Source organism: Silene latifolia, chromosome 1 (genome assembly GCF_048544455.1).
Source record: "Silene latifolia isolate original U9 population chromosome 1, ASM4854445v1, whole genome shotgun sequence".
Lineage (NCBI taxonomy): Eukaryota > Viridiplantae > Streptophyta > Magnoliopsida > Caryophyllales > Caryophyllaceae > Silene > Silene latifolia.
This window is the reverse complement of record NC_133526.1, coordinates 189,861,495-189,875,044: the sequence shown is the minus strand read 5'-3', so window position 1 is coordinate 189,875,044 and position 13,550 is coordinate 189,861,495. Positions and strand designations below refer to the sequence as shown.

The following is a 13,550-nucleotide window of genomic DNA, read 5'->3' as shown; positions in this document are numbered from 1 at the left end:
TGTCCGGGCCTGTGTTACTCCGACACGTCTGCCAGGTGGCGTGTCGCGTGTCGCGTGTCGGACACGACTCGCCGGCCGATACAACACAAGACACGTGTCTGACACGGCCTTGCCGGAAACGACACTGACACGGCCGGTGATGAAAATGGCAGAAAAATGAAAATTGGAACTTACAAGTTAATTCTTCAAGAATGGTGAAGACCGGCGCCGAAGACTTGACATAGATGACAAACTTGACGGAGATCTGGGTTATAGTGAAGAAGAAGAAAGCCGGCGCCGGAGAGAGATCAGCGGTGGATTTGGATTTAATGACGGAAAGTCGGAAACTTGATGGATATATGGGTTATAGTGAAGAAGAAAAAGGATGAAAGTGGTAGGTGGTGGCGTTTCACTTGCACATGGAAGAAAAGTAGGAAATTGAAAAGTTGAACAAGTCATGACCTAATAGGAAGTTGACTAGTTAAAGTTTTTTTATTTTTAACTTATTTTGTTAACAAGTCTCAAGACAACTTTATGGAAACTTTATGTTATGTACAAACTGGAATTTTTAATTTAAGGAAACTTTATGTTTTTTTTTTAATTATATTTTTTGCTTATAAAATTGACGTGTCGTGTCGTGTCGGTTGGTCAAGACACGCCGTTGACCGTGTCGACGTGTCGGGGTAATTCAGAAATTTCGTGTCGGACACGCCGACACGTGTCCGACACCGACACGTGTCGGCGAGTCGGAGTAACACAGGTCCCGGCGGTACACGGGCTGCGGTCCGACTAACTTTACGGACGGGGCTCCGATGGCGATGTACATACGGTGGTTGGTGAACCGGAGGTTTGAGTAGTGATGTGTTGTGAGAATGGCTTTTCTTGCATATTGTGAGCATGTGTATTTTTGAGACTAATCTTCCATTGTTTTAATAACTACCGTGATCCATTCGATATTTTGGGCGAATGGTGAGTAGATTGTGATAGGTAGGCTTGATTGATGAGGCACTTGCGTTGGGTGGAAGCTTGGGGAGACGAGACTTTATTACACGTCATTCATGTCTTATAAGTTTTGAAAGATTTGTTGGTTTTAAGACTTGTAGTTTGACATCTAAATTTTGATACTTTAAATTGTAAACTTAATTATACTTCGTTTAACGCATTTTTTATGAAGTTAAAACTAAATATGTAAATGTTTCATTATGGTCTATTTGATGCAATCACCTCGGAAGACAGAGTTAGTAAAACCTCTGTTAGTTAGGAAGGCCTAGTCAAGGTTTCTTGGCCAATGGAAGTGTTACACGCGCATCACGCATACGGAGAGAGGGATCGAAGGGAACGTGGGGTTGAAGAACTTTTGACATTCGAATTCATTCCTAATCATCGTAAGTTGTTTAATTATCAGTTTTAATCAATTGATTATCATAGGGTGACTCATAGTTATTACAAAAATCGCGCCCTAGTCCCCTATAACCGTAACTGATGACGCCCTAAGTCGGATTTTAGGAATTTGATTAAGTAAATTATATGTATCGATCGTTTTATGCATTTGTATTGGCACGACACCGTAGAACTCTCACAGACTTCGCTAGGACCGGCTTTAAACCGTCTAAGGTACAAATTAACATATTTTATCTAAGGTAATTGTACTTATAAAGATAGGGTGAGGAGTTTGATTCGAGATACAAATTAACATATTTTATCTAAGGTAAAGCTTTTAAATATGCCTTATATATCTTGGACCCAATACGTGAAAACTTTATTTTTTTAAGTGTCTTATGAACTATGGATGGATGAAAGCCAAGTTTGAACTTTTTTAGGGTGTGTAGTTGGCAGTTAAGTTGGGAATTTATATTTATAATCTTTCTGGAAAATTTTGATCCCAAAACCACTCCTAAATTCTTTGTTACTTATCCTTTAGATTTTTAATGTTTAAAATTTGTAGAGTATACAGCAGTTAAATTTCTAAAGAATGGCTTAGAGACCTGTTGTTGTAACAGAAGGCCCGTTTGTCTCATCATGAGTTCGTTAGTCTTTTATTTATGCATTAGAAAAATATTTATTCTTCTTTTTCTAATGGGGGAAGTATGATGACCAATAATACTATTTCACAATAATGCTATGGTGATTTTGTTGTTGCACTTTTTTTTTAGAGTGTTTTCAAAAAGGCTTTAAGCATTTAGCTATGGTGATTTTGTTGTCTATATCGAGGAAGTTGATTATCACTTGAGTGAAATAGTTAGGGTTATAACCTATAAACAAGGTATTTATTTTGTGCAAGCAGATAAATGAAAAGAGGTTATATATGTATGATGAGATGCAATCGATAAGACACATAGTAAAGTTTGGTGTTAATTGTTACTCCAGTGGGTTTTGTTTTTTAATCCAGTCGGATGTAAAGTGAATCTCTAAAATAAAGTTGGATTTTGAAGGTGTTGTTAAGAAATCTAAGGAGAGATATGTGACAAAGGGTTATACTAAAAGAGAAGGTGTGAATTTTAATGAAACAGTTTCACCTATTACTTTAAAAGATTCTTAGGTCTTTCATTGTTCATGATTTAAAGTTATACTAAAATGGATATTTTCATTGTTTATTATGATCCATTGGACCTAGGTCTGTCACGGTCAGTACGGTTAAGTACATAGTGTGATGGTACTGATAAGTGTAGGCCTCTTTATTATACAGTGGGCAGACTGATGGGGGGCCCAAATACAGTTATATTATGGCTATGTCTCTCTTCCTGTCTAGAATACCTCTAACCTATATAAATAGGTTATTGGGTTGACATGCCCCATTGATTGTCATCATAAGGAAATCTAGAAAAGGGAGGAGAAAATCCTAGTATACTAATCAATCACTATTATTATTATTATTATTGTGCACTCCAGACGATCCAACAGCTGCTTCCGCTAAAGGTATGTACCCTATACAATGATCCTATTAATTTATCTTACAAATATATCATCGGAATAAAAGGGCGTGGTATAGTGAGATTGGTCAGTCATTCATTTTTCCATAGAGGTAATTGTTACATCTCACATGAAAATCTCAATCATATCATATCATATATCATCATATCATGCATAATATATTATATTAAAGCAGAAACTGCAAGCCTATCCAGTCCACACATGTCATTAACCATTAGTTTGCCACGTGTTAAATGCTGGAATTTTTTATTTATACTCCCTCCGTACCAGACCAATGGTTACACTTGCCTAATACGGCCGTACCACACCAATGGTAACATACTATAAATGGGCTGTTTTTTTACAATAATACCCTCATATTCTCCTTATATTTACACAATGACCACTTGTGGCCCACTCACCAACTCAATAATTTAATCTCTTATATTCACTTTACTTTCCATCTTTGTCCCTACTTTTACCCTCTTTTCTTAAATATCCCATTTTTTACCACGTTACCATTGGTATGGTACGGAGGGAGTATTAATTACTTAATTATTTGTTAAAACGGTCACTAGTTATCAATTTTAATTCTCTCATTAAATTGCTATATTTGAAAAATACTTTGTAAAACTGCCAAAAGAAGATGTTTATCAATGCTAAATATCAAGATTCGGAGCCGGCATAATAAAATAAAAATAAATAAAAGATTTGGATACATATACGATTGGTTTACAAAAAATCAACATTCTTTAAATTACATTAACAATCAATTAACAATCTGAGTTTGCATAATATATGATATTTACAGAATATAATCAAATCACTTTTATAAACAAATTAGGTCTGAAATATAATCAAATCATATATTCTACACAAATTAGGCCTGAAATATTCTACAGAAATCAACTAATGGCATAAAGTAGGGAAGAAATCATTGAATTAGTATTTCTTTACATATTAAATATTTGAATCTTATCATAACACTTTTTATAAATCAAGATAAGTGAACTTATATATAGGTAAAATCAAGCTATTCAAAATTATTCTCATGAACTCTCGCCCAAATTATTCATTTTTAAATTTAAATCCTCCTTTTTTAAACAATTATTCCGTTATTTCTATTCTATAAAATCTTCTAATATCCTTGTATAAACAATTGCTCCCAAGTCCTATTATTTCCGTGTACAATTCTCATGCTTTATTTAAATTTCAAAAAATTCTCTCTCAAAATCTCGGGTCTCCACGACATTTCATCGGAAAGAGAATGTGAATATGAATTGTACGTGAAAATTGTAAAATACCTACGTCGATATTGTACTTTCACAGCCGCGTCTATTTACTTCAAAACATTCGCCTAAGTGTCCGGAGCAGCCTACTTACCAACATTAAGGACATTACAATCGACACATAATACGTCAAATGCATAAATGTTTGAGGAAAGTGGACACCAAATGGTATTGTCATGGTGCAAAAATTGTTTTAACCGAGTGAGTTAAAAGAGAGGTGATATTGCGTATTGAACTACTGCAAACAAGCTACCGAGAGGAGTCCAACAAGGTAAGCTTTATGGTGATTACGAGTATTATTTGTACTAGTATTGGTGCCCGGCTTCGCCTGGGCTACCTCTACTTACTATTAATTTTTTTTCCATTAAATAAAATTACTTAAAGTTGCATAACCCATAAATTTATCATTAATATATTTTTTTATGACATATTCTAAAATTACGATGAAATAAATTTTAAGACAAATTCACTACTCCCGTTATTAATATTTTACACTTATTAATGAAACAATAGTAATAACATTTCACTACTTGCCCCTAATCATTGTTACTTTCACTACTCCCGCCGTAATTATTGTTACTATCATTACTGCCGCATTAATATTGATAATTTCACTACTCACGCTGTAATTATTGTTACTTTCACTATTGTCGCATTAATATTGATTATTTCACTACTCCCATTGTTGTTTCTACCACTTTCACTAATCTCGCTGATAATATTGTTACTTTTACTATTCAAATGAGTGATTACTATCATATAACTATATCCAATGTTACTACAATTCTTTTCTTTACTGACGAAATTACTTTTACTACTTAAGCATGCAATTTTAAGAGGATTCTATATTTATATAAATATATTACATATATACATTAAATCAAATCAAAACAATTATGCAATATTATATATTATGGAATCTAACTTGAATTATTTATAACCTACCTATATTATATTTTTGTATGTTAAATAATTAACATCTCTATACATCTAATATATAAAGTTTAATAAAATTGCATAGATTTTGAATTTAATATATAATTTTATGATGATAATAATTATTAGCATAAGTTTACATGTTTATACTAATTAATTATTTTATTTTAAGGAAATTGACCATCTTCTAGTCTTCTATAAATATTTAGGAAAATTACCAAGCATTTTCTTTCTCTTAGTCTCTTTGAAATTGACCATCTTAATTAATTATTTTATTTTAAGGAAATTGACCATCTTAATTAATTATTTTATTTTAAGGAAATTAACTATCTTAATTAATTATTTTATTTTAAGGAAATTGACCATGTTTTAGTCTCATACAAATGTTTAGGAAAATTATCAAGCTTCTATATAATTTAATTTTAACCCAAACTATATAATATTTGCATTGACATCCCTTAATCGGGTCTATCACACGGTGCTAGTGATTTAAAACTATATAGTATAATTAATTTGTATAACTTTCGTTAATTACATGAAAGTCCCTTGGTTTCTGGATTTAATATATAGTATTGATTAGAGCACGCTAAAAAGCTTAAATCTAATGTCTTTTTATGTTTTTTTTTTTTTCATATGTCTAGGTTTCTGGTGAAGCTTGTGGTGATAGCTACGGAGTATTTCAGCGGTGGTGATAGCTACGGAGTAATTTCAGCGGTCCATACATTATTTGAAAGTCATATAGCTAATAAGGAGATTGACTACATCCCCAAGAGCTCAGGGTCTTCATCATCATTGGATGTGAATTCATTTTCAAGATCAAGAAATCAATAAAGTATAATGGACAAGAGTCCATGTAAAGAGACTCGGTTTAAGTCTCCAAAAGGAGGCTTATGTGAAGTTTGGGTATAGAGCCCAAACATGTAAGGGTCATAGAAACCCGAGTGGATGCGAAAAAGAATCGCACACCAGTTTAAGGTAACTTGCTCATCAAGGAAGAAGGCAAAGATTAGAGGAGTTTCATCCTAAAGGCATGGATGAAAAATTTGGTCCGAGGAGATGGGAGCCTCATGTACTCGTTGCGGGGAAAAGATCCAAAAGACAACTATTGTTCGTCTGTCAAAAAAAATGAACACATTCAAGTCCAATAAATTTTGGATCAAAGGGGTGTGTTGAAATATGCTCCAAAATTAGTGTTAGTTATTCCTTATAATTAGGATAATGTTGTTAGTGGTTTTAATTAGTGGCATTGATGGTTAGTGGGTTATACCCCACAATGTTAGTAGTGCATTAGTAGATCATTGTATTACTTACGTTATTTCACTCGTTCATATAGTATATCATTGTAGCCTATATAAAGGCCAAGTTGTTATGTAAATTTGAGCAAGTTTACGTTAATAACTTGTCCCTTTTCTCTCCAATTACATCTCCTTAGAAATTCTACAAATCACATACCGGTGTTACAAAGTAAAGTTGGTCACATTAGGAATCTAGTACCGTTAATGTTAATTGTCTAGAGTAATTCTTATCTACATTATTGTTTTAGTTCTATTTCATGGTATTGAAAAAGCGATAAATAAATCCAAGAATGAGGAAGAAACGGATAAAAGCCAGACAATGAAGAAAGAAAAGATACGTATAAGGAAGAAAGAAAAAGAAAACATACCGCCACCTCCCATGCCAAATACACCAACGATGTTAGTTTGATCATCTTTTAAAGCTATCAATATTTTTTTCACAAGTTCTTCCCTTGATTCTAAGCCCTCCTTAAACTCGCCAGGAATATTTTCATATTCATCAGGTCTTTTACGTTTAGTCGCACGACCCAAAGGACATTCTTTGATCAGAGTCTCATTGATATCCCCGACCATAATTTTAGCTAATTCACTCATATCATGACGATGACTGTAAAATTCAAATCGAACGACACACCAGCCACAGTACCTGTGCGGCTTGCCGTTTTCTTCAACCTCTGACCCAGAATTCTTGCCCAAAACGACATCCATGACTTGCAACCCTAAATTTGCACCATCAGGCAGACCCTTCCGGAACTTCTCATTGTCCACAAAGGCCATCAAGCTTCCCATATGCTTACGCCAATTCCTAACTTTCTCTTTAATGATATTGTTACTAGCTGGTTGCACGTCCTCGTCATGTTTTGGAAGCAAGAATTCCTCTTCATCATGATCATTTTGCTCATTCTTGTTTCGAACAATAACCTCTCCTTTACTCAAAAACAAGGCAATCTCATCACCATCTTTTGTGAGCTTCTCTAGATCTTCATCGTTCAACAGGTTAACGACAGCAACAGCTGCATCATCTGTATTTAAAAACTTGAACTCCTCGGCAATATCCTTCATAACATCGCTAGCTACTTTGGCAATTTTCTTGTAGTCAGCATCCTCTGTGGCATCAGAAACTTCTCCACCACCGGCTTCTAGATTACACTTGTTCTTCACCTCATTTACCACAATGTCAAAAATCTCCCTATCTTCTTTCCATAACTTCTTCAACACACCATGTTCCATCATTTTGACCACATTTCCAGCCACCCTTTTTTCTTTCATAAGCTTCTTTAATTCTTCACTTTTGATGAAGCTAAAAAAACGTTTCCGCCAATTCATAGCTTCAATTGTCATAACCCGCAAATTCGCCTTGCCTTCCATCACTTCTGCATCAATAAGCTCTTTCTTCCCATGTAAATTTTCCAGCTGTTTCACCAAAGCATCTATGTTATCATCATAAGTTTTGATAAACATCAAATAGTCTTGTATCTTATCGACAAACAAAGTCTTAAGAGACACTCCCACAGCTTTTGCAACATCTATTATCGGGTCTGACATTGAAACTCTTCCAAACACACTCACACACAATATTTGTTTTTTTTTTTTTTTTGTTTTTTTTTATATAAATTTGAACTCTCGAGGAACTCGAAGCTAAAATTAGACAAACTGGAAAAAAGATGAGTAACAAACCGACAGATTAATGAGGCGAAAAAAAAGGCTTAATCTTGACAGATTTGGCTTATAAAAAGACAATGAAAATATGATTAATTTCTTAAACTCTCATTCAACTCTTCCATTTAGAAAGGTGTTGCTGCAAGATTTAAATAGAGTACAGAATGCCTATTTGTTAATTTTAAAATCTCAAGTGGCCGGAAATTTATAAAATATGACCCAGATTCAGTCTTATATATTTATGATTCACGATTGCTGCATTTGCGAATACCTAACGATTAAAATAGACGGCACATATATTGAATACATCTGAGTCGTCGCTTGTTTATATACTCTCTCCGATCCAGACTCATGGTAACACTTACCTAAAATGGATGAACCACACCAATGGTAACATACCATATTTGGCATTAAAAATGCCTTACCCTCACATCCACTACCTATTTACAACTTTACTATCCATTCACCCACTCACCAACTACTTACTTAATCCACCTAAACCCATGTGACCCCAATCAAACTTTCCTAATTTATGCCTCACTTTTCCACCTTTTCTCAAATAACCACTTTTTCCCCTATGTTACCATTTGTCTGGATAGGAGGGAGTGATGGGTATTAGAGAAGCAACAATCATGCTTAGTTGTCTACATGTAGCAGATGAGGAAAGGACACAAGTAGCATGCAAAAGTATGATTAAAAGAAGTTGAGTTACCTAAAATCGCAACTCTCAAGTCCCCGAAATTATAAAAATAGGCCAGATTGAGTCTAATTTGTTTTATTCACTAGAGCTGATTGTCTTGCTTGGTGACAGTTGTAGACATGTGCATTGTGAAGTATTCAATGAGACGAACAGTTAATTAATCAAATAAGTTGTTGTCATCAAAGAACCAGCTGCATCTGCATTTGCGTAGGTAATATCTAATGACTAAAAAAGACGACATTAGTTTGGTTGTCCATCATTATCTGTTCGTTGTTGCATATGAGGTCATTACAATTTGATTGAAATAGGAAACAGAAGTGAAAACGCAGTCAAAATATTGAAGTTAAAATTAGAAAGAACCGACAAAGACGGGTGATCAAATGAGAAATCACTCAATCAAATAACAAACAAAGGATTATGTTTTATAACTTTAGTTGATAAAAGACCGTGACAAAATTGCAAATCGGAGGACTAGAACAAAATTACAAAAGCAATTTCTAACTCCGTTTCAACTCCTACATTTCGGAAAGCGTACATAATGCCATAATGGTAATTTGCTAATTTAAATGAAGCTTACAGAATACCCATTTGTTGATTTAAAAGTCTCAAGTGGCTGGAAAATTTATTAAATATGACCAGATTGAGTCTTCTTTATTTTAAGATTCACAACAGCTACATGTCTTGCTATAGACATAAGACATGTCAGGCACGTGCATTTTGCAGTATTAAACGAGACGACACGGTTAAATAATCAAATGAGTTGCTGTCATCAAATACGAAGCTGGATTTGTCACTGGTAGATATTGATTATATAGTACACATTTATATGGACTAGATCCGAGTCTTCTCTTGTTTATATATTAGAGAAGCAACAATCGTGCTCAAAGTTGATGCTAGTTGGTTGACTAGTCTTAGAGCTTGCGTTGGATGGGTGGCTTATGATTTGAATGGATTGTCGTTTTATGAAGGGGGCAAGAGTTTCTGGTCTGAGTCTGCTCTTCAGTCGGAGGCTAGGGGAATTAGGGAGGTCCTCTTGTGGATTATAGTCACCATTTGACATCTCCTCTGTCTGCCTTCAAATTTTGTTACAAATCAATGGCTTGGACTATAGTCACCATTTGACACAAGGGATTCTTGACGATATTGATAACATTAGTTTACATTATCACTGTATTTGCTATAGTTTTTTTTTTATCTCGCTCCTTGAATAAGGAGGCTCATAACTCGCTATGAGCCGGTAACGTTTGACTTATTTTACGGTTGCCAAAAAAAAAAAAAAGTCTACTAAGGATTTACTACCACTATTACTAATTTTTTTCATAATCAACATTTAAAATTAAAATTCAATTAGGATTTAAATTGAATAGTGAACATAATTAGACGCAGTCTAGCCTAAAAAACCACTCTTTTTCCCTAATCATTTATTTGTCTTTAGTTAAAATATCCCTAATAAAAAAATAAACAAATGATTAAAACAGAGAATACAAGGTGGCAGCGAATATTTAATACGGAGTATGAATCGAACAAATATGTATAATAGTAGTACATTATTACGAAGAAGAGAGGAGCATTCAGATTGTTTGACTTTACCAATTCAAGCTACAGCCTACGGAGGATAAAAATAATAAGAAGTGCATATAATTGATACTGATAAGGACACAATTAGCAAGGAAATGTATAATTGTTCCAACAAAAAAAACAAATAATTAAAAGCAGTTGACTTACCTAAAAGCGACATGGTCGATGCTTAATTCCGCCATTAACGGCGTTGATTGAGAGTAGTGACGCTTCTCAATTAAAGAAGCGTATGGGAAAATTAGGGGGGGAGTATGACTGTATGAGTAATATGACATGCGTGATTCTTGAAGAAGCCATTGCTGAATGCGATCTCTCCTGCGGAACCCGATTGCGCATTGTACTTGATTTAGAGTATGCCAAACTAGGGTTGATAAAAAAAATCTCATTATCTGAACCGATTTGATATCCGGCCCAAATCCGAATTTTTGAATATTAGATCCGAAATTTTTAGTTTTTGGATATCTATAAATATATATATACAAATATATAAAACGGCTACTTGAGTAAAAATTGAGAAGCCCGTGTCAGCCTAATCTCATATGTCAAGAACATTCACTCTTAGGAATAAATCACCATTAGCGGTTACAGAAACCTAAAAGGCAACACAAAAACTCCAGAGAGACGGTCTCTCAATAGCGTTACTGAGAGATCTCTCAGATGATGTGGTGAGGGCCTCATTGAATTTCTTTTTTCTCTTTTATGTCTCCCACTAAATTAGTTAGAGACAATCTCCTATGAGACCTGCTGAACAAGCAAAGTGTTTCGGCTTTTCACATCATTTTTCTCAATAATTGGCAGTAAGTATATTTCATGTAACCGTCTAATGATAGTAACTGGCATTCTCAATAAATGGGTGCATCCTGTTAAAAAGGGTTTGGAAGGTTACATGAGACAACTTCAACATCCTTTTACATCATAAATAGGATCCTACAACCTGTTGTACAGTAGCATTGTACAACATGCCCATATATTACATACTAAACTATCTATGACCAATAAAAAAAATAAAAAATTCTACACGTCTCCTTTTTTTCCCTAATTCTGATTTCTCTACGATCGACAAACCCTCCTCTTTCTTTTCTCTAAATTTCTCTTAAACGACAGTCGACAAACCTCTCTTTTCCGCAGTTCCGATTCTAATATGGTGAAAGGGAAACAATTGACATCATAATCAAGGAGAAAAAAATGCATCTAACAATATTTTGGTGAACGAGAAGCAATTTATATCATCATCAAGAAGGAAAAATGGATTTAACAATATTTTGAAGTAAATTCTACACCAATCATACGAATTATTATTAGAAGAATACAAGCTAAAAAATACGAGCACATAAGAATACGAGCTATTAAGATAATAATACAAGCTAATTCAAAAAGAATACGAGCTTAAAAGAATCACGAACTTAAAAATACGAGCGCATAAGAATACGAGCTATTAAGATAAGAATACGAGTTAATGTAAAAAGAATACGAGTTTAAAAGGATCACGAGCATAAAAATACGGGCACATGAGAATACGAGTTATTAAGATAAGAATGCGAGCTAATATAAAAGAGTACGAGCTCAAGAGCTTTAAAATACGAGCACATAAGAATAAGAGCACATAAGAATACGAGCTATAAAGATAAGAATACGAGCTAGTGTAAAAAACATACGAGTTAATGTAAAAATAATATGAGCTTCGACTATTTTCATGCATTAGAAATTTTAGATAAAAAATTTCGTTACTCGCGAGTCACGTCATATGATTTGTTCTGTATAGTCAATTAATTATCATAATTCAAGGGAGAATATGATTCATTAACTGGATGATGAATAAAGATGGAGAGGAATTAGATAGAAAAATATGGAAGCAGTCAGAGAGAATAAGGAGATTGGATTGAAAATTGGATTAAGTTACTTTTTTTTTTTTTTTTTTTTGCAAAGGTATTTGAAAAAAGACTAAAATAACCTTGGATGTACAATGCTACTGTACATCCAGTTGTATAGTCTTGGAACTGCTTTTACATGAGACAACTTCAACATCCTTTAAGAACCAAGGTCGTTTCTTTTATCCAGTATTCGATAATTATGTTATAAGATCGTTTCTTTTATACTCCCTCCGTCTCATTTATTTGTCAAATAATTGGGATGGAGGGATCAAGTAGATTAAATATTTAATTGAGAATTTACTGATAGTAATAGATAAGGGTGTTAGTGATTACACTATTGCAGAGTTGTTTTATATTATAAGGACGGATTTATTCTATAAGTTGTTTTATCGTTTTTGCGAAAGTAATCATGTGTTTTTATTTTTATTTTGTACTTAATTGTTTTATTGTTCATGTTTGCTATGAATTTCAGGCAATTACTGCAGAGTTAACAGGAATGACAACAATTGGTGACATAGTTTCTATTATTTTGTATTTCCCTTTCAATTATTTTGTATTTCCCTTTCAATTAGAGAGAATTTGCACCTTAATAATTTTACGATTTCATAGCTTTGTTATTCTTTTAGGTTACGGGAAATTTACATATCATAAGAGATGTGGGGATGTATATTAATTTTTTGTTAATCAAATTTATTATTTAATTTTTATTTTCACAGATTATTTTATATGCTAAGTTGAACTGAGCGATTATCTATTGATAAGGCTTGCTAATTTTTATCCCCCAGATCATTTAATTTTTGTCGGAGTTGGAAGTACAATTACCCTTTTTTTGGATGATTAACTTCCTTTGAAACTTTTGATTCACAATCGTTGTTCTGAGGATTATACTATTAAGGAAACAAATCAAGTTACCCATCCTTCAAGCAATGTATAATTCATATGACCTTTTGAGATTCCATATATTGTTATTACTTGCACAAATATTGTAATTAGTTATTTACTTTCCTATTTTCTAGCATTAGGTTTAGTATATAAGCTCATGTAATACCTTTGCATAATTATTCAATATACATACAATTCATCTTCAATATAATTCCTTCTCTTATATGGTATCAATCGCCTTCGATCCTCGACATTGTATTTCTCGACCATGGCCAATCATGCACTCATCCTTCCCAATGCCACTGAACCCGTCACACCCATCATCTTCGTTAACCTATCTCAATGCAAAACCCTCACTACTACTAACTATACCCAATGGTCCTTCCAAATCCAATCTTTTCTTCAAGGCCTTGAACTCTTCCAGTATGTAGACGACTCTCTCAAATGCCCA

The 13,550-nt window shown here is 33.7% G+C and overlaps 1 protein-coding gene across 2 annotated transcripts in view; it reads right to left on the bottom strand.

The window, feature by feature from the left end:
• The window catches only part of LOC141614017 (uncharacterized), a 34,190-nt gene extending 23,433 nt beyond the window's left edge, over window positions 1–10,757 (bottom strand). For both annotated transcript variants that reach the window (XM_074432772.1, XM_074432778.1), the window contains exons 1-2: window positions 10,494–10,757; window positions 6,778–7,822 (exon numbers count right to left, since the gene is read on the bottom strand). In XM_074432772.1, the coding sequence (XP_074288873.1) occupies window positions 6,778–7,777 (1,000 nt within the window). In that variant the 5' untranslated portion in view covers window positions 7,778–7,822; window positions 10,494–10,757. The remainder of the gene's footprint in view (window positions 1–6,777; window positions 7,823–10,493) is intronic.
• Between the last annotated feature and the right edge of the window lie 2,793 nt (window positions 10,758–13,550).